At 38.0% G+C, this 22778-nt stretch overlaps 1 protein-coding gene across 1 annotated transcript in view; it reads right to left on the bottom strand.

Moving 5' to 3' along the window:
- Nucleotides 1-22778, bottom strand: part of LOC109078643 (cytoplasmic phosphatidylinositol transfer protein 1-like) — a 72230-nt gene that overhangs the window by 16943 nt on the left and 32509 nt on the right. Inside the window, exons 2-3 of the mRNA XM_042720868.1 lie at nucleotides 6240-6388; nucleotides 213-301 (exon numbers count right to left, since the gene is read on the bottom strand). Of these exons, the coding sequence (XP_042576802.1) occupies nucleotides 213-301; nucleotides 6240-6388 (238 nt within the window). The remainder of the gene's footprint in view (nucleotides 1-212; nucleotides 302-6239; nucleotides 6389-22778) is intronic.

The following is a 22778-nucleotide window of genomic DNA, read 5'->3' as shown; positions in this document are numbered from 1 at the left end:
CTTATTCTGATGGCACCCATTCACTACAGAGGATCCATTGATGAGCAAGTTATGTAATGCTACAGTTCTCCAAATCTGTTCCATAAGGAAACAAACTCATCTACATCTTTGATGGTTTTAGGGTGAGCACATATTCACCCATTTTTGGGTAAAATATTCCTTTAAGAAATTACAATGGCACTGTATGCTTGCAAGTAAGCAGCTGTAGTTACCGGTAATGGTGTAGGGATAATAATTCCACGCTTTCTCCGTCACATAGAAGATTTTGGGCACCACAGCTTTGGCCCAGCTGGGCAGCTTGCTGAAAGAGACAAAAAAAAAAGAAAGGAAAAGTATTGAGAAGAAAGTGGAGAGTGCCAGCTCACTGTGCCAAACGCCCCGTCCCCCGGCTGCAGTGACAGTAGTAATGACAGACTAATAGCTGCAGCGAGGAAGCGCTGATGGCCGCTCAGGGAGGAAGATGCTCTTTCATTCTCATCTGAGATCAGGTTTCCTTAATCGCTGCCAAAACTCATTCTCTTTAAGAGCAGCTGCAAATACGCTCTTAAATAAGTCCCTCAAAGTCCTAATAGACGACTGTGAATATGACAGCTCAGAAGCAGCATATCAGTCTCTGGAGACATTGAAATCTTTGATGCCTCAGTGATTCAGCCTAGAGCACTGCAAGTTTATACCACTGTTCGTTTTGGACTGAATCTGTCAAATAAGTTCAGATATTTCACTTTTCTTTTTCTTTCTTTTTTTTTTTTAAGAAATCAATTTTTGATCAAAAATGACAAGACTTTTACATTGTTACAAAATGTGTCTTATTTAAAAACTGTTCTCAAATTTTCTGAAAAACAGTTTCAACAAAAATATTAAGCAACATACATATTTTTAACGTTGATAATAATTAGAAATGTTTCTTGAGCATCAAATCAGTATATTAGAATGATTTCTGAAGGATCATGTGACACTGAAGAAATGATGCTGAAAATTTTATATGATCCCAAAGTTTTGAATGGTAATGTGGAAAATAATATTAATAATAAATAAATAAATAAATAAATAAATGATAGCTACCAATAGTACATACTTAACAAGAATCAAAATCTTAATATCTTAAAAAAAATTTAACAGATCACATCTTACAGTGACAAAATATATATTACCTAACTTTTGTGATATTGTTGATTCATGTGAAAAAAAAACATATAAAAAAAAATTATTCCAAGTAAGATTCTATTAAAAGATTTGGGCGATAAAACCACTTCTCCTAAAACCAATGCTATACTCTATTACTAATATTAATATACTGTAATTATTCTAAACTAAAGAAAACACCTTTAAGCGCAAATTATTCCAGGAATAATTTCAGATTTGACAAAACAAAAGGATTTCAAAGGTTCCCATGAGATATAAGAGTAAACGCAAATGCATTTATTGATAATGGAAATGTAATAGATTTTTAATAGGGTGAAATTTGGGATTAATTTATGATGTCTCTTCACTTTATGATGAAGAGTTTCTGATGCCCAAACACTATTACGAAGGGAAACACACACACACACACACACACACACACACACACACACTAATAGGGTTTCAGTATCTTATGTGCTTGTCCCCAAATAAATAAATGTTTCATTCTAATGTTTCATTTATTAAATTATTGTCAAACTTAACGGCAGGCACAAATGTTCCACATCTTTTGTGCCATGTCTAAATAATCAGTGGCTCTCATGCACTAAAATGAAAATTCTGTCATTAGTTCATGCTCATGTCAGACCAAATCTCTATGATATTTTCCATGGACACAAAAGACAGAAAGATGAAGAACTGTTATGCAGTGCTTGTCATAAAACTACCAGGAGCTATCTAGTTCAGAAAAAGACAAAAGCATCAGAAAAGTAGCTCACACAATATATATAAAGTCTTCTAAAGTCACACTCTGTATGAAAAACAGACAGTCAGTATTCAGTATTCAGAAGTCAGTATTCACTGATGCTCTTACCCTCACCCAAAACTCATATCTAGTCCACAACTGCATTCACGGGAAGAAAATAATAACCGAATATGTAGTTTTTGGTGTCAACTACTCCTCAAAACACAATGCTGGAAACAATCTTATTGTTGCTGGGTAAGTGCAACTGGGAAACCAATAAAATCAACAATGTGTTGGGGAAGCATGAGACATCTTGATGTAATAAGCCAATGGAGTTCTTCTCACGCCCTTCCGGAGTTGTGTCCTAAATAAACCAGATGCAGAGTGGATGAAACTGGGACGGGCGCCAGTCTTAAAAGCCTGAGCAGCAGGAATAAAGGAACGTTTTATGCAGGCCTTGCACATTTTGCTGGCGGATGACTCGACACATCTGTGATGTAAACCTGAGGGCTTTTAAAATGCAAATGGATTTTCAGAAACGAGCCTTTGCTAACACTAAGACATCCGTGCGGCGCTCCATTTGCACTAAACCAGATTACATTACATTTATATGGTGGACTGCTTTTGTTTCCAACTCTTTCCAAATGCATAAACCCATCCATTTTCATCAATTTCAGTCTGAAGTGAATCAAAAGACGTTGACGTTCTAGATTTGGTCCCGAACAACGGCCACAGCTTGCGTAAGCGGCATGGCACGCACGAGCGCTAAAGCAGGTGGCCTGTGGGCGAAAACGCAGGTACAGCTTCCCACAGCCAAATCTCGAATTCTACACGTGCTATAAAAGCGGGAGCTCAGCCGTCTCCCATCCCACGCACATCTCAAGCTCCCCACACGCTCTCTTATTTTCTCTGTTCCTTCTTTTTTGTGCTCATGCGCGCTCCACTTTGACTACTCCTCCTCATCATGTCTGTTATCCCCTTTAAGTTTTGATTTATCTCTAGTTTATCATCTAGAGATTAACACAGATTTGGGGTTTCGAGAGGGGATTCTTTTTAATCCGTTTGTTGTAACTGCTACTGTAGTTATCCTACTGTAAAAATCATATTCTTAGGATCATAAAAAAAATACCAGAAGCAGTTCATAACCCACACATTTGTAGGCACTCATAAATGTTGAAATGCTAAAAACGTGAGTCATTGTTTATGAAGCAAATGCTGAGCTACTGAAGTGCTCCTACTAAATTTAGTCTGAGACACTGGGTCAAAGGTTAGAAGCTTGATTTTCATGGGTGTGGGTAATTTTAAACACCATTTTAGAATATCTGGCTATTTTTGAAGCTATAATCATGTGTCTCACCAGGTGTATTTTCAGGTGTATCTGTTTACACAAGCAGGCCTGTTTAACTGTTGTTTTGTTTTGCGTTTTTTGTTGTGTTGTGTTGTGTTGTTTCGTTTCATTTCGTTTAGTTTCGTTTGCCTGATCCAAACCAATTTTAGAAATGGTGTGATATCTGATTTTTGGTAATGTGTCTCAGACTTTCAAACACACATAGTTGGAGCAACGTGTTATTTCTTTTCATAATATTTCATGAGGGGTTGTTAATAACAATAGGAATTGAATGTGTCTTAAAGAAATAGTTCACCAAGGCTGGCACCAATAGCCTTCGCTGACATCTTGGGCATCTTGGGTTTGTGGACCTTTCCTGATCCAATCTCCTCTTTCTCTCCCACTTCACTTCCTGTCATTACACTGTCCTATTTAAATACAGGCCTTAAATAAATATTAAAATTAAAAGTAATAGTTCACCAAAAAAATAACATTTGCTTAAAATTTACTCACCCTCAGGCCATCCAAGATGTAGAGTAGATGAGTTTGTTTCTTCATTGGAGCAGATTTGGAGAAATTCATCATTACATCACTTGTTCACCAATGGCTCCTATCTGCAGTGAATGGGTGCCGTCAGAATGAGAGTCCAAACAGCTGCATGTTTGTAAGAAACAAATCATTAAGGAGTTCAAAATTCAAACTATCTCTTCTGGCCAAAATAGAAGTCCTCTAGCCATAATATTTCTTTTTTGAGTAAAAAAAAAAGGACTCACATTTTGATCAGAAGCGACAGTTTAAAGTTATAAACGTCTTGATGGATTTGCTTCTTGCAAACAAGCAGCTTTTCATTTCATATGATTTTTTTTTTTGGACTGGTGTGGATTACTTGTGGATTATTGTAATGTTTTTATCAGCTGTTTGGACTCTGAGATTCTGACGGCACCCATTCACTGCAGAGGATCCACTGGTGAGCAATTCTCCAAATCTGTTCCCATGAAGAAACAAACAAAAAAATCTTTTTGCTTAACCAAGTTACATTACCTGGAAATTATAAAGTTTCTGTTCCTTACACTGTTGTCTGCAGCAAATTCAGATTTGTATACTCTACCCTAATGAACAACAATCAGTCATTCACAGAAGGCCAAAAGCCAACCCAATCTGTTGCCCATGGTCTAAACTGGTTGTCAGTGATGTCATGACCACCTCTCAGCCAATCATGACCCGCAGAGGAACAGTTTAATCAGCCTGGTCCTGGGGGACTGATGTCTCGGTTCAATAAAGTGTCTCTCCAAAAACACATCTGCATGAGCGATTGATTTATCAGCGGCCAAAATGGGCAGTGTCTTGGTGGACGGTGTCCTGAACCCATTTACTGGCTATTTTTGGGAAAGTGTTTGGGTCTCGAGTCATGCCCTTGCTTATTCTCGTTAAACTAGCAGCTGCTTGGAGACTGCTCTCTTAGTGAGAATGAATTGAAGATCTCCGGTGGACTGCATTGACCCCGACTGAGGCTCAATGTCAATGTACTATAAAACATTTAGAAAAGAGACCACAAAGACCAGTGAAAAGAGAGATTTGTAGATAGTAAACAGAAATAGAAAATGTAGGAAAGAGTCAGATTTTTATCCATTTGGCTAAAGGTAAACAGTGTTGGTGATGTCAAATGAAGAGAAACTCAAAAATCTAAAAACAGTGAAATCTTAAAATGTGCACATTTACTATGAAACTATGAAAATAATTTTGTCTTTTGCACAACATGAACTGATAAATCATGCACAATAAGCTTAAAATGTGTTAAGGAAATACAGTACTGTTTGGAGTCAGTAAAAAAAGAAAGAAACAAATGAATACTTTTATTCAGCAAGGATGCATTAAATTGATCAAAAGTGACAGAACAGGCATTTATAATGTTACAAATAAATGTGATTCTTAAATCCTAAAAATAATAATAATATGCTGTACTAAGTAGCACAACTGTTTTCAACATTGATAAGAATGAGAAATGTTTCTTGAGCAGCAAACCTGCGTATCAGAATAATTTCTGAAGGATCATGTGACACTGAAGACTGGAGTAATAATGCTGAAAATCCAGGAATAAATTACATTTCAAAATATATTCAAATAGAAAACAGTTATTTGAAATTGTAATAATATTTCACAATACTGCTGTTTGACTGTATTTTTTTAGTTAAATAAATGCAGCCTTGGTAAGCAAAAACATTAAACGAGCTGACAGATCCCAAATATTTGAACCGTGTAAAGGAGGTCAACTTTGATTTTATGTTGACTTTAACCAGTATATAACATTTAATCCTGTACAACCTACAGATCAATCATTTTTATTCCTGGTGGATCAAATATGGTGCTCTTCTGTGTTAAATATACCTCTACACATAAACAAATCACACAAGTCTCACTTCGACTGGCAGCATGTAATGCAGTTTACAGCACTGGCTCAGTTAACAGAGAACTCATTCTTGCTGTAAGAGCCTCGAGCAAACGCCCAGTTCAAGCAGTAAAAGAAGACACGCTATAAAGTCAAGGAGAGATTCTCATCACACGTCGTATTTTGCACTCATTTCTTCTGTGTTCAGTAGGTCCGTTCAAGGAGACTGTCGTTATGTGAATGAGCTGCCAGTTTATCAGCTCTAAACCTCTAAATGTCATATAAAATGTCATGTAGAGCAACCAAGAGTTTGTTGTTAGACATGCATGTTTATATGTTGGATCCTGGCCAAAACATTCTGCAAAGTGGACTTTATGCCATTAAAATGCATGTTATGGTTTGGTTACACAAGTGATGTTAACAAAATAATGTTTTATTTTAAATGCATAACACACTACTAAAAGTAGCCATTTCGACTAAGCAGCATTTTCAACATTGATAATAAGTGTTGTTATTAATAACTGAGCACCAATAAAAATTGATGATATTTGACTGATTAATACAGTTTGAGTATAGTGCATCAAACAATTTGAACTGACACACCTAGAGACTCTGCAGAGGGGTTTTGCCTTGACAAGTAATTGATGACAGTTGCTACTCACTTGTTGAGATAAATGCGTTTTTCAGTGAACTGTCCCGGGCCGTAGTTGGGGTCCTCGTAGGGTTCGTTCTGCACCACCTCCACACCCTCTCCTCTCTCGCTCTGCTCATGGCTGTGCTTGCTGATCATGTACAGCTGACCAATCCTGTACTAGAGACACAGACCCAAAACAGTCAGGACCTCCATATTCAACTCGCATAAAACATAAGTCATCCACTGGAAATCATGTGCTGGTCATCTGATGCATAGTCTGGCATAAGCTTTTCCAAATCACAGATGTTGATTGATTGTTGAGGGACTTTATAAACTGCAGACTTTATGCACATTTGTAATGTCACAACAAGTTATATCTGATTTCACATTTATACACTCTGTGGCCACTTTATATATTTGCCTGAGTGTCTCCTCCTGTTAACTGCCAAAATATCAAGCAAAATTCAGCAGATCAAAACAGTGCAAGATTAAGCAGAGCCCTTGGTCCTCCACAGGAATGAGATTCAGACCCCCACAGCTTCACAATCATGAGCGGGGTCATGCTCTGCCTGTTACAGAAAGCAGTATCATAAGTTTTGGAGTGTATGACATCTGTGACAGCTGCATATCTGTGTGAACAGAACAGGCCCCAGGCATCTGTTAAACTCTCTGCATCTCCAGCCCAGGGACTGCCTCAGAGGAGACACACAAAGATCCTTATCAAGCCAGTCATACATGTGGAGTATGACCACAGCCCTGCAGCTCATGTGGTTATATTTATATGTCAATGATAAGATATGTACTTCTTTTTGTAAAGCCTTCAGGCTGGCCAGATGCTGACTTTGTTTGTGCCTGACCAAGATTAAATAACACTGCAATCATAGTTAAGATGAATATCTTAGTAGTCGCAGTGTTCCAGAGAAAGCACACTAACATTTGATCATCTCTTACTAGCTACACAATGTTTCTTCTTTTCCTTTAGCACTACTATACATATCTAAAAAATATATTTTAGCCTAACTTATATGTTGATTACATCTTGAACTTCTACCTCAGGTCATCTCAGTTTACACTAATGCACTAAGAGCTAAGTTTACATGCTCATGACATGAGTTAAAATATTCAACATAAGTCTGCACAGACTGGAGAAGTATAGCAAGTGATGTTATTAGCCCAATCTCATGGCAACGCTAACTAGTTACTGCAGGATTGTAGTTGGCTAATAAATAGCTTACACTAAAGTCGATTTGAGCACCCCTTGTGGCAAAACTGAGAACACAAGGTATACTTCTGTTGCATTTTTAATAGTTTTGACACTTTGAGAAATACACCAATGCAAAGAAAATCAATCTTACAAATTACGTCTGTGTTGTATATGTTGTAAAAAGTGTTAGCCAAGGTGTTGATCACAGAATTTGAAGGTGTTTACATAGAAAAACAATAGAAAAGCAGCGCAGTGGAATGAAGAAAAAAAACGATTTTCTACCCTTACAGAAGTATATTTGCATTATGAATTCAATACTTTAAAGGTGTTCCTTTTTGGAACTAAACTTTGAGTACAAATTATTGTCTTTTGTGATCAACAGAAATAGAACTTAGGGTGCTTTCACGCTTGTTTCGATTGCCTGGTCCGAAATGACACAACATAACGGCAAAGTGTCTATTTGTCACAAATAAAATATAAAAGATCAAAAGAACACGGGAGCCGATTTCTACTGAAGGCGAATGGAAATGAGGTATAAAATCTGCTCGTGTTGCATCAGTCACACTTGTGAGAAAACATTAATGCACAATTTGAAAAATTCATGTCATCAACAGCGGTTCACTTCTGTGATTTAGTACGATTGCGTTCACATCAGAAGCAAACCACTCTGGAGTTCACATCCGTACCACCCTTTTTAAGTGTTTGAAATTTCCCGAAAGTGACTCGAGAGATAGAGAAATCAAAGACAGAAAAATGTGCGTAAATTCAGCAGGATCAAACTGAATTTAAAATAATGACAGTCATTGGTGGAGCAAGTGGAGCTATGTCAGTGGCCTTCAGGATTTTTTCTCCATATAGTGGACTTCAATGGGACCAACAGGTTGAAGGTTTAAATTGCAGTTTCAATGCAGCTTCAAAGGGCTCTAAATGAAAGTGAAAAAAAAAGAAGTGAAAGTCGTGACATTTGCCAAGTATGGTAACCCATACTTGGAATTGGTGCTCTGCATTTAACCCATCCAAGTGAACACACACAGAGCAGTGAGAAGTGAACACACATGAACACACACCCAGAGCAGTGGGCAGCTATATCCAGCGCCCGGGGAGCAACTGGGGGTTCAGTGCCTTGCTCAAGGACACTTCAGCCATGAGTATTGAGGGTGGAAGAGAGCGCTGTTCATTCACTCCCTCCCACCTTCAACTCCTGCCAGCACCGAGACTCGAACCTGCAACCTTCGGGTTACAAGTCCAAATCTCTAACCATTAGGCCACAGATGAAGATGCACATGCGCTTTGCAGAGCTAGTGCAAGATGAGCATTTGTGGTTAAAAAGTATATATATTTAAATTTTTTGTTAGAAAATGACTGATCGATTCGCTAGATAAGACCCTTACTGTAGAGCCCTTTGAAGCTGCATTGAAAAGCAATTTGGACCTTCAACTCAACCACCATTGAGACACAACTATCATAATGTTTAACCTCCTCTCTCCCCTGAAGCATACCATGCTCACCTCCATGTCCTTCATTCATCTGAGCTTTTTAAAAACCATGGCTCTTTGTTTGATTAATGAGATATTGTCCTCATTGTTATCCTCTGAAACCCAATTAAAGCTGCAGAAAAAGCGAGAACGAAAGTGGCTGTGGGGTTCAAGTGGTGGTGAATAATTCATCGCTACCACTTTCACTTTGTGTGTGACGGACAGGCGTGAGGAGAGATGAGAGGACGGACAGACTGCAAGAGAGCATTAAGAGTTGGGAGTGAAATGCCATTTTAAAAATAAATAAATGAGGCAGGAATGGAGAAGCTTCTTTGATAGCAAATTTGAGTCTTTTTTTTTTCTTTTAAGCGTGACTCTAGTTTCACCCACAGCAGCACTCTGTTACCTGGAGAGAGCCTGTGTTTCATGGGAATAGAGTTAGTTAATGGCGAGTCATTAGATTGTGCTGTCAGGCTGCTCTTTGAGAGCTCTTGAGGGCTGCCCTGATTGTGTTGGGGAGAGAAAACTGTGGTTTTGTTGATAGTGAAAAACCTCTCTCGGGTGCACTGAAGAAAGACTTGAATCATAAGCACAGAGAGGTTCATGCACTATTGTCAACTGACTCCAGTGTGTCAACGGCATGTTTGAAAGGAATGTGAGGTGTGCGTATTCATGCAAAACTTGCCACCAGGGTTGCCACCTTAGTAACTCGATGAGAATCTGGTTCAGAGTTGTTGCTAGGGCATTGTGTTGTCAGAAGTACCGACTTGTGTGACAGCATTTCGTGCTACCATTTTGAGCACTGATGAGAGGATTTTTTAACGCCTCTGATTGGCCATTGTTTTCACACGCTCAACAGATATGTCTGTGATTGGCTACAATGATCATTGCTTCATATCATATCTGCTGAGTCGGTTATTTTGAGAACTACTAGGGCATTGCTAGGGTGTTCTTGGTGTCTTAATATGATTTGAGTTATCATGCCAATACTACAAACAATGTGGGTACATGCAAAAGTTATGATATCATAACTAACAATACAAAACATATTACCACCCACATCTATATAAATTAAACACAAAATGTTATGGCTGCAAATTTTTTCACATTTCACAAGCAAACACACTAAAACAATCCTTTAAACGTAGAAGTCTTTAGCCGCATATACTCTTCAGGTCTTGATGCCCAATTCTGATCTGTTCACAATATCCTAATTTTTACATCTCCTTTTAAAAGTGACCCATATACGATTTCTGCATTTCTGTCATGATAACCCTTGGAGAGTGTAGCATGGTAATATACTACATGGCAATGTTAATGTGTTTGGTACGCTGCTGCAGCAGAACAAGTATCAAGACCTGCTACTGCCAATACATCCACAAACATGCTGCTGAGAGCATGTAGGAAATACTGCTGCAGCACATATAACATATATGAAATAACCCCATAGCAGAACTAGGGAGCTAGGGAAGGTGTAGGGTTTCTGAAGCATGCTGCAACTGCTACAGCAATCATTATCCGAGTATTTTAATGCTGAGCAACAAGCTTATTGGCTAATGATGTGAAAAGAACCATTCAGCTACACCATGTGAATATTGATGTCATTATATCAGACTGAATTAGAATCGGCCTGCATAATCTAGAGTTTCATAACAAAACTTTGGATTACACTATATACTTGGTGAAACAACCCAAGACAGATGAACTGACCTGTAAACATGACTATCAGGTCTGTGAAACCAGCCCAACTGCTAAAATTGCAAAACTAGCCCAGTCATGTTTTTTCCTATGGTCCCCTCCTCTAAATTGCATTCCGGGGGAGGAGGAAATAGCTTCAACCCCTCAAACTAAAAAACAACCCAAAACAACAATGTAAAAGTAGCCTAATTCCACAGTAAAACTGGAGACTTGCCAGTAATGCCCAGAAAAGCTCTGATTTGTTCTGATTCAAATGTACAATTTATAATACAGTGCAAGTGAACATTGTATTCTCAGCATTGCAATAATGACAGTACCTAATGTCTACGTTTTTTTTTTAGGGGAACTCCTCAAATCTCCTCGAACTTACTCAAATCTTGAATAACTGTGCGTGGAAGAACTTTCAGAACTTTCAAAACTTTGCGGTACATGGACAAGGAGCTCATTTTGAGGGGCCGCCAGACTTCATGCCCCGGTGAAAACATCAGACGGAGCAATGCTGTCTTTCTTTCCAGATTTTTCTCTGGTCACCGCAAAAAGAAGTAGTACATTTGCGCCAGTTAGGAAGGAAATGAGAGAGGCTGGCATCCAGAATTTTCTTCTTTATCCTGCAATGCTGAAGGTCATTCTCAATCAAGGTGAACCTAAAATGCTATACTCCCCAAAAGAAGCAAGAGTTTTTCTCAGATCCCATTCATCCACCAACTCTCAGTGAATTTCAGTTGGACATTTGCTGTCTAATCGGAGAAGAGATGCCCCGCACAAACGTACAGGTTTTCTGGATTTTTTGCGAGGAAGAAAGATTAACATAGTGTTAGTTCAACAATCCCATTTGAAAGAGGAGGATGTACACAGGTGTAATAATAAGTTTTATGAAGTGGTATCTCATTCGTCTTCAGATACTAAAACCAAGGGTGTTCTAATATTGGTGCGGAGGACTTTAAATATTACTATTTTAGATAAAGGTTGTGATACAGATGGTAGAATAACACATATAAAAACAATAGTGGAGAATAGGAATATTGTATTTATTTCAGTTTATGCCCCCTGTACTCCTGACCCTACTTTTTTCTCTGATTTGTCAACCTGTCTCTTGAAATTTTCAGATTTTGAAATTGTGTTGGGTGCAGATACGAATTCTGTAATGTCGCATATCCTAGATAGACCTGGACCAAAGGAATCACACTCTCAAGCTTTTTGTTCTGACAAACTTCGGCAATGTGTAACCTCATCGTCATTGGTGAATAGTTGGTGTTTATTAAATCCTTCTGCTAAGTCTTTCACTTTCTTTTCTGCTACTCACCTATTCGCGAATTGACTATATTTTCATTTCTACTTCTTTATCTTCAGCTGTTCATGATGCCGATATCTTTGTCGGATCATGATGGAAATTTGTGCAGATTATCTTTGATCCCTCAGCCATCTTGTGCGACTAGATGGTGATTTAACCCTAAATTGTTACAGGATGAAAACTTTTGCAGTCAATTCAGAAATAATTTGACAATTGGCAAATTTCTCAGACAATACACTTAGCAAAATTATGAAGGGTAGGTCCAAACTCAATTCATTACTGAGATCCAGGGCAGAATTCTATGGAATTACATTTGGCTCAATAAAAATGAACGTAACTTTATGGAACTGAACGTAACTTTTTCAGAAACTATCAAAAATATGCCATTACAAAATAAGAAAAACACAATGAAAATGAAAAAAAATGAACTCAGTCGCAAAAATTTAACAGGCTATTCAAATATGCTTCATTCTTTGTTAATGTTTTTCAAAGATTCGTTTTCGCTAATCATGGATTCTGAATGCATTGCCACAGATTTCGCTTACGTTTCGCAGTTTTTCGTTTGGTGTTTTGACACAAACTTCTCGTGGGGGCGGGCTTAACAGTGATCTACTCTGATTGGATAGTGAGCTTTTGATGGACAGTCGTCACTCAGTGGCGCACATATTGGAAAGCTCTCGCGGTGATTTGTATTACTAAATATGTAAATAATATTTGGCCTTCGATCATCTCAGTCTGTAAAGATGAGCTCTTGTCCTTCAAGGCAGCTTGAAGTAAGCTTGTGTTACTTCAGAGTCATAATACCCAAATATAATGTTTTTCATATGTACTGAGAAGCCTGGCAAAATCTTACTTGACGATCACACCAATATCATCCCAAAGTTTCTGAGTGTAGTGACATGACCAAAATAGGTGTACAATTTCTTCAGAACTGGAAACAAAAAGAGCTCGTAAAATCAATGTCAGATTTAAATCTTTGTATAAACTTCTTTACAGGGTAGAACCTGTGTATGAGCTTAAAATAAATTTCTTCCACTTTGTCTGTGAAAAAGAATTTTTGCAGTAGAGACCAGATTTAATCACCGCGAGAGCTTTCCAATATGCGGGCCACCGAGTGACGTCTGTACTTCCCGGACAGAGAGCACCTGTCCATCAAAAGCTCACTATCCAATCAGAGTAGATCACTGTTAAGCCCGCCCCCACGAGAGGTTTGTGTCAAAACACCAAACGAAAAACTGCGAAACGTAAGTGAAATCTGTGACAATGCATTCAGAATCCACGATTAGCGAAAACAAATCTTTGAAAAACATTAACAAAGAATGAAGCATATTTGAAGAGCCTGTTAAATTTGTTCGACTGAGTTCATTTTTTTCATTTTCATTGTGTTTTTTTTTCTTTTGTAATGGCATATTTTTGATAGTTTCTGAAAAAGTTACTTCAGTTCCATAAAGTTACGTTAATTTTTATTGAACCAAATGTAATTCCATAGAATTCCTGATTCAAAGATCCAGGCAGTATTACTATTTTCAAGAAAGTAGACCAAGTCACCTTTTAGCTCTAAGAATACGCAATAGTGAAAAGTTTGCTAATATTTCAGCAGTGAAATCCCAATCCGGGCTCATTATGACAGACCCAGAAGACATTAATATTGCTTTTCATTCTTTTTACTCTAACCTCAATACTTCTTCTGCTGATGGTGACCCTGACTCTTTTACATATTTTCTGTCCAACCTTGATTTACCTAGGCTGTCAGATTCGGATTTGGATTACCTGGCTGAACCAATCACTCTTCAGGAGCTGGAGTCAGCAATCCAATCTATGAACAAGGGGAAATCCCCAGGTATAGATGGTATTCCAATCGAATTGTATACTACTTTTTGGTCGGATTTAGGCCCCCTCATGTAAGATATGATACATTTTTCAGTTACTCAAGGCTCATTTCACCCATCTATTAATATAGCTGTTATTTCTCTCTTGTTAAAAAAAAAAAAAAAAAGATACGACTTCCTGTTCTAGTTACCGGACACTTTCTTTGATAGGGACTGATGTTAAATTATATAGTACTAACATCACATCAATAAAAAAACAAATAATTAACAGGCTAGTTCATCATGACCAAACAGGATTCATTAAATCTCATGCAGCTTCAGATAATTTACACAGGTTATATCATATTATTAATTCAACGAATAGTTTGTCCTCCCCTTGTGCAGTGTTATCTCTAGATGCGATGAAAGCTTTTGACCAGCTAGAATGGAACTATTTATGGGCGATTCTACAGCATCTGGGTCTAGGAGTTTCATAAATATGATAAAAGTTCTGTATGTCAATCCAGCAGCCACTGTTCTCACAGGTTCTGTTTGCTCTAACCCATTCTTTATACATCGAGGTACTCGTCAGGGTTGCTCGCTTTCTCCTCTGTTATTTGCCCTATCCTTGGAACCCTTAGCTCAAGCGGTCCAACAATCTGAAACCATTTCTCCCATAATTATACGGAATACTCATCATCATATTTTTTTGTTCGCTGATGATATCTTATTGTTTTTGGAGAAGCCATCACATTCTATTGCTCAAGTATTGAATTTATTTGACCATTTTGGATCTCTCTCTGGGTTTAAAATTAATTGGAGTGAGTAAGTAATGTCTACTTCCCCTCAATTCTTAATTTGATTCCATTTCCCTTTCTGTATCCATTCCATTGGTTCAAACTTTAAGTACTTGGGGATAGATGTTTTCCCTTCCCTGCAGGAAATTCTTTCAAAAAACAATAATAGCATTCTAGCCAAAGTATCCTCAGATTTGGAAAATTGGTCTAGTCTTCCTACTTCACTTAAGGCTCGTATATCGGCGATTAAAATGAATGATCTCCCAAGTATTAATGATTCCATTCGCTCCACCGGTTGGCTACTGGAACAAATCTGATGCAAGTGTTTCACGGTATATATGGGATGGGAAACATCCTCGTATTAAACTTGCTACCCTATAATTTAGTAGATTACATGGAGGTCTTTCTTTCCCCAATTTTAGACTGTATGCTCAAGCCTTTTCCCTCCACCCTTTATCAGCTTGGTTTGATCCTGACGCTTCTGTGTCTTGGAGAGCAATTGAGGAATCTAATGTTTATCCATATAAATTGAATCTTGTTTTTTCGGGGGTTCTGCTTAGGCAGTGTAAATCTCAGTCTGGTCCCATTGTAACCCACCTCCTCTCCAGATGGAGGGATGCTGAAAGACGTTCACAACTAGTTACAATATGGCATAGGCATTCGCCTATTTTCCACAACAATAATCTTTTGCCAGGCAATCCTCCATTTCATTGTCCGCAATGGACTCATAATAAAGTAAACACTCTGGGAGATATCAATGATGATAGTGGTTTACAATTCTTCCAGAATCTCAAAACTCAATATAATCACCCATTCATATGGGGTGCCTTGGAACTCTCAACTGCCTATTCACCCTTTGCGCAAACTAATCCTTCCCTCTGAGGAATCTCCCTCCTCTGCTTCAGTTATCTATCTTTTTCTTCTTGAGCATTCATACAAACCTTTATCTATTACAGCTGTCTGGGCTAAGGATCTTAATGAGGATGTGCATGTTTTATTTTCGGATCAGGTATGGGGAATGTTTAAAATGTCTTTTAAAAACCCTAACCACCAAATGATTCATTGGAAATTGCTGCATAGGGTATACTTGACTCCAATGAAACGTTTTTATATGAATTTGTCATCTTCTCCTTGGTGCAATCTCTGTTCGCAAGGATCTTTAGGCACCTTTTTGAACTCAGCTCTCACAGGACCTTTCTTATTTGTTGGGTACTGAGATATTTTTGACTCCACGCCATTTTTTCATGAATGACTTTTGGGATCTCACCTTGTCCGTTCAACAAAGATGTTTACTGTTAGCTGCTCTCACAGCAGCAAAAAAGTTGCTAGTCAACCACTGGAATCCTCCTCACTTAATGGACAGACGAACCTGGACTGTATATTTGTTGGACATTATCTCAATGGAACTCTCAACCTCTCGTATACATGGATCTAATGTGAAAACTGTTAATTTATGGCATTCAGCTTTTAATGTTGTCGTCTTTTCTAAAATCTTTGTAAAAATCATTTTATTTATGTATTTATGTAAGTTTTCACCCCCCAGATCTTAATGCATCTTGTTTCCTTCTGGAGCATCAGTGAATGTTTGAACCTTTTTCCAATAGTTGTGTTTGAGTGCCTCAATTGTCCTCAGTGTGAAAAGATGGATCTCAAAATCATACAGTCACTGCTGGAAAGGGTTCAAATATGCAAAGATGCTGGAAAACTAAAGAATCTGCAGGACCTTAAAGATTTTTCTGAAGAACAGTTCTCAGTTTAACTGTTCAGAACAAACAAGGGACTCATGCACAACCATCACAAAATAGAAAGACAGTCGTGGATCATCCAGGTATCCACACACAGTATTAAGAACCAAGGGTTCCCAAACTTTTGAATGGGGTTATTTTAATAATTTCAGCAATTTTTTTTGTCTTGTGGACTAAATGTAAACATCTTTTATGTACAATATCTTACTCAGGACAGTACTAAATAAAAAAATAACATGCATTTAGTATGATCTCTCTTATTTTTTGAAAATTATTCACATTTTCACAGATTCTGCAAGGGGTGCCCAAACTTTCGAGCCCCACTGTACATAAGTGTACATTTAAAAGAAATAAACAAAAAACCCACTACAGTTGACAAATTACAATAGGATCTAAGGATAAGTGGGTAAGTTTGCAATTCTCAACTGAATAACACTGAATAGCTGTAACCTCCATGACAAGAACTTTCCCTCAGTTGACTTTCTGATTCATCATAGGACCAGCACACACACATGCAAAAAGCAAAGCCACTTGAATACAAACACTTTAGAAATCCTTTAAAACCCTCCCAGATGATGTATTGTCAAGAAAACGCTATTGAGAAGACGAAGTGAAAGACTGTATCTCGGGCAACAGGCTGTTGAGAGTGGGCGAGCAATGGTAACAGATGACTGTAGAGCCATTATCTACACAATACTCTTTTAGACTCCACTATATCATTAAACCACGAGCAGCAGCGGCACATTTACATTCCGCCCATTCACTACTAATTAGAAAGCTTAAGGGATTTTGTGCCCATGGAGAAAAGGAAATTAACTGTGATCTTCTTGACGAGAACAACTTCAAGTGCTCCAGCTGTCTGTATAACAAACTGTTAACTGGCTTGTCCGCAACGGATTTATCTTTTTGACCTTTGAACATGTCTTTCAGACTGAACAGAAGACGAAAATCTGTAGATTTTTTTTGCACATTCTTGTGATTAAAAACAACTGAAAATGAATAACTGGTATTGAATTCCACTTTTAAGCTGATCTGTGTAGTATTGTTTTTATGTGACATACTAGAATCACAGTTTGAGCATAAAACATTGAAATGTGTACTGCAGTCCAAATTCAAAATATCAGAGAGAGTTCTTTCTCCCACCCCCTCCTCCTCAGACCCCCATGTGGGTTGCCAGATTGAGGACACGCAATAGGAATGAACACATTTAGACAATAGAAGGCGACAAGCTTCCATAGCTGTAATATGCTGTGTTTTCTGCCAACTGGTAACCCTGGATGTTGAACTACTAGTGGGTAAATTGGCATTGGGCGGAATCACACAGACCAAATCAAAAACAGACATTCCGACATGGAACTCACGATTCAAAGTAGAATAACTGGCTGCAGAATAACCAAACTTAGCATGATTCATAAATATCTGAACATATTGTAGTACTTTTATGCTTTAGTAAGTCCAAAAAATGACATACAGCACCTTTAAGCACTCCATTTGTCGGTGGACTTTCTGATTATGAGATTTCAGAGCAATGCAAGAGGGCAATATTTTTGCTGAATAATGACTTAAATTTTATAACTACCAACCCTAAGCACTACCATTATGGTGCTTAGGGCTGGGGTGTCCAATCCCACTCCTGGTGGGTCACTGTCCTGCAAAGTTAAGCTCTAACCCTAATTAAACCAAAATTAATCAGCTAATCAAGTTCTTCAGGATTACTAGAAACTTCCAGACAAGTGTGTTGGAGCTGGTTGGAGCTCAACACTGCAAGACGTTGGCACTCCAGGAGCAGGATTGGACACCCCTGTCGTAAGTCTTGGCTCAAGGACCTTTTCCAATCCCCATACTTTCCAAATCAAACATGTCAGACAATACAGCAACTATAGTGCACAACTAGTATGGACCACTTTCAAGGACGGATAAATGACACGGATAAATGACAGACTGAATATTTCTAGTAACTTTTCCTTTAAGGCTGCACATGACTGATGAATTCAGTTGACATTGACAAGCTTTCCACAAAAACCTCAGGCTCTGTTATTAGAGCAAACAGAACAAACTCTGTTTACCAGAGCCATTGCTGGGTGACAACTGTGCTCTCCTTTCAGAGGAGAAAGAACACTTTTTAAACCAATACCTCACACTTAACTACCCAGAGAGATGTGAACCGTTGATTTAACAGTGCTAAGCAGTCTGCATCAGATGAAGGGGGGCTAATCAAACAGCGACTGTTCTTCTAGAAATCTCAATCAGAACAAAGAGCAAAACAGTTTCTTATCAACCCACGCAAGGTACACGCTGTACATGAGTTGAAACGAGCTCTATTTTATGCTGTAGATGTGCTATGATATTAGATATAAATAGCACAGTACAGAATGAATACCATATTAATGTTCTGTGATCAAGGCCACAGCAAGCAAATGTTGGACACTGTACAAAACGTTCATCACAGGCTGTCACACAAACGCATTCCTGAGGGTCTCCCTCGCTTGAAATTTCAATTCCAAGATCAGGTATAACCCATGTAAATCAAGTTCAGTTTTACCGGTCCAGTGCATGCAAGTCTGGATCTCTCCACTGAACCTCCCACCACAATCCATTTTAATCCCCATCCAGCCTTTTGCCAGCACTGACCATAGTATTTACATAGCAGTTAATGCCACTTTCAAAGGTACAAAGAATACCAACCAAATATCACAGCAATTCGGACAATTTTGACAATGTGGCTACTTCATGCAGATTCGTACTTCCTCTTTGTAGCCAAAATTTACTCCATTCAATCATTACAGAAATCATCTCCGTAGGAGTGTCAAAACATGGGGTCTCAAAAGCTGACAACCACTTAAGATGGTGTTGTTTGCCCAAAGCATTCTGGGTTGAAAAAATATATATTCAACAGCAGCGATTATTTAAAATATCCTAGCCACCTGAGTGTTGATTACATCCAATTCAAGCTCACCGGCAGAGTTTGACAGAGGAAGCATTGGGGGCTGTATTTATGAGACAACATCCTGTGTGCGTGCGCGTGATTGATAGTGTTGCTGTGAGCCTGGGGTGAGCAATGTGTTGTTAACGCGATTTAGCATTAGCGCCCTTGGTGATGGCGGGGTGAAAGAGAACGATGCGGGATGTTACAGGAACGCGGGGGACGGAAGTGAGGAGCTGAGAGAGGAAATCCTGGCAAGGTGCCCTTTTCCCAGGGCGAGTGGAGTAACTGTCAGGTAAATGATTGGAGGGTTTGCGCACATCGGCTGCTGTTATCTGCACCTCATCCATCACTGCTGGAGAGAGTGCAGGCTCAGCACTAACGCAGCGCATAACACAGGTCACTGGAGTGTCAGGGGAATATATGGTAGAACAAGAGTGTGTTTTTATGGGTGTTTCTTTGGCTATGGGCACTTTTGTCCCTGTGGATTTCAGAAATGAGAACTCTTTTAAAACACATACTTCTAACTTTCACTAGTTTATTTCATTTGTCCTCTAGTGGACACACATTCATTGCAGGAGAATTCTGTCATATTTTCCCAAACCAGCAAATGTCATTTATACTGCATTTCAAATGATGTATTGTGTTTAATAGCGTTGTGTAACGGAAATAATGGTGATAGGAATATTTTTGTAATAAAGTGGCCTATGCTTGCTATTAAAATGTATTATCATTGTCCCAAATTTCTGCCATTATATTGAACATTTATCGAACTCTTGTTATCGTTTTATCAAGGAAAATTTTAGCGCACTAATTATTGTTATCATTTTATCGCCCAATCCTAATTTTAAGAAGGCAAGTCTTGGAAAAAAAGGGTAAAACAATAACGTCTATAAATAAGACACTTGAAAGTAACAAAAATAAAAAAATAAAAATAACAAAGACATGAGAAAAGTTTCTAAGACTTTTTGTGTAACTGTCACTTAAAGAGTAGTAAATCTGTTGGTTTTAATAAAAAAAATCAGCTCCTGAGACATAAAGAGTGCACGGCACTGAAGTGACACCCTTATGTGTGTGGAAGGCTGGGGGTGTGAATGACATATGAGACATATTAAAGTGTTCACACATGAATGTGACGCAAGCAAAAGTGTTAATGAAAGAGTGTGTGCTGAGAGAAAAAGTGAGAGAGTGAGAGGAACTATGGTAGGAACGCAATTACACAAGTAACAGCATGTTTGCTTCTCACATATATACATGCTGTCATGATCACAGTGTGTCCTTAGAAGAAAACACACAATTTATTAAAGTGGTTCTCAACTGGTTTTGCTTAAGGTTTATATAATAATGGATTATAACTGTTTAATGGCCAATGTATCTTCATTGTTCAAGTATGAGGACATGAAACCTATCCATATTGGCATCCTGATGGCTAGCAAGTGACAGATGAATTTGTGCCCAAATACACAAGGTGTGACTTTCATTCTTCTGTAGAAAACAAAAGGAGAGGCTTACCAACTGTTTTCCATTTAATGGAAGTGAATGGGGACAGACGCTGTACAGCCAACATGGCCCAGAAATAAATAAAAGCACCATAGAAAAGGTACACACGGTATGCAGAGTTATCTGAAGTCACACAAAAGCTTCGTTTTGGATGATCTGCATACATTTCAGCATGTTCTGTGGCTTTGTCATATGTTCATTTGGATCACCTTTAAAGTTGTCATTGAACATTTTATTCAACGTCTGCTTTTAAGTTATGTAACAACATGAGGGTCAGTAAATTACATAATTTTAATTTTTGGTTGAACTAACCCTTCATGCTAATGACCAGCATCTAAAACAGCTATGCTGGTCTTATCAGCATGGGGGATGTCAGGAAATACTGTTATAGAACGTACTCTGAATCAGAGCCATATCTCGCACGATTATAGTCTAAAAGGTATAGTACCAACAGCTTGTTGCGTGGCAACCATACATAGCAACTGCATCACGCTATCAGGAGCCCAGGTAGATGCACTGAGCGATGATGTTTAGTGTGTCAATTATACGGTCACGCTACACACTGCAGACGTCAGAACACCCATTCTCATTTCACATGTTCACATGTCCAATTCTCCCAGACGGCACTGTGATATAAGTGTCCCGTCAGGGGTTTAAATGGATCTCAATGATCCATAACCATTTGATTCAAAAAGAAAAAAGCAATTTGTTTATCATTCCATCTGCTTTAACCTGCAGTGTAGTTTTTGTTTGTTGTCTCTCTAAGATTTTCGCCCCATTACATTCTTCACTCCTGTGAAATCATAAACTAAAATGCAACCCTGTATCTGATATACACACACTGGTATGCAATATGAATTGTTTATTAAGAGAAGGCAGGTTCTGAAGTCGGCACCATTAATACATACCATATGGATTTTGCTGATCTTTGTTTATTTTAACTTTATGGTCACATTAACTAACTATTAACTAGGACTTTTGCCTCAATAAACTCCTAATTTGCTGCTTATTAATAGTTAGTAAGGTAGTTGTTAAGTTTGTGTTCTAATATACATATATACATACATAGAATAAGGCATTAATATGTGCTTTATAAGTACTAAGATACAGCCAATTCAATAATAATATGCATGTTAGTTAATAGTGAGAATTGGTCCTTAAAATATAGTGTTACCATGAGGTCTTTATAATATTCCAAAAAATATACTAATTTCAATAAAGGTTAGTTTAAAACCTTTGATGTTGCAAATAACTGTTGTGCTACATTTGATCTGATTTGACACTGATTAAGAAATTTACACTACTGTTCAAAAGTTTGGGGTTGGTAAGATGTTTCTGAAAGAATCCTTTTCTGCTCACCAAGGCTGCAATTAAAACTCAATTTAAAACAGCTGTTTTCTATATGAATATATTTTAAAATATAATTTATTCCCGTGGCACAAAGCTGAATTTTCAGCATCATTACTCTACTCTTCAGTGTCACATGATCCTTCAGAAATCATTCTAATGCACTGCTTTGCTGCTCAAGAAACGTTTCTTATTATTATCAATGTTGAAAACAGTTGCGGTGCTTAATATTTTTGAGGAAACCATGACATTTTTTACATGACTCATTTGAAATAGAGTTTTTTGTAACATTATAAATGTCTTTGCTGCCACTTTTAATCAATTTTATGCATCTTTGCTGAATAAAAGTATTCAATTCTTTAAAAGAAAATCTGACTAAATGTGTTAATCACAAAATCATTAAAGAACACATCTAATCGATACTAATCAATAATCATATCCATCATTGATTAACTTCATAATCAATTCCTATTGATTAGCCTTGTTATTTGCGATTATTATTGATGAGCACAGACAGAGCATTGATCCAGATGTGAAGGTATTGATTGCTCTGTGTGATTCAGGACAGGAGTGTGTTTAACAGAGAGCCGTTTCTCATGCTTTCTTATCTCAGTGAAACGGAGCGAGCACACACACGGTTCACAGTATCAGAGAACTAAGACGACAGACACAATATTTCTTCTTCCCTTTCATTCCCCCTCTGACATGCACACATTTATGCATATTCAATGAATGCGCAAGACGCCTCAGAGGAGTTGTACACTACAGACTCTGAATCT

This window comes from Cyprinus carpio, chromosome B3 (assembly GCF_018340385.1).
Source record: "Cyprinus carpio isolate SPL01 chromosome B3, ASM1834038v1, whole genome shotgun sequence".
Classification (NCBI taxonomy): domain Eukaryota; kingdom Metazoa; phylum Chordata; class Actinopteri; order Cypriniformes; family Cyprinidae; genus Cyprinus; species Cyprinus carpio.
Note: the sequence above shows the minus strand (reverse complement) of the source record. Positions and strands in the feature narration are given on the sequence as shown.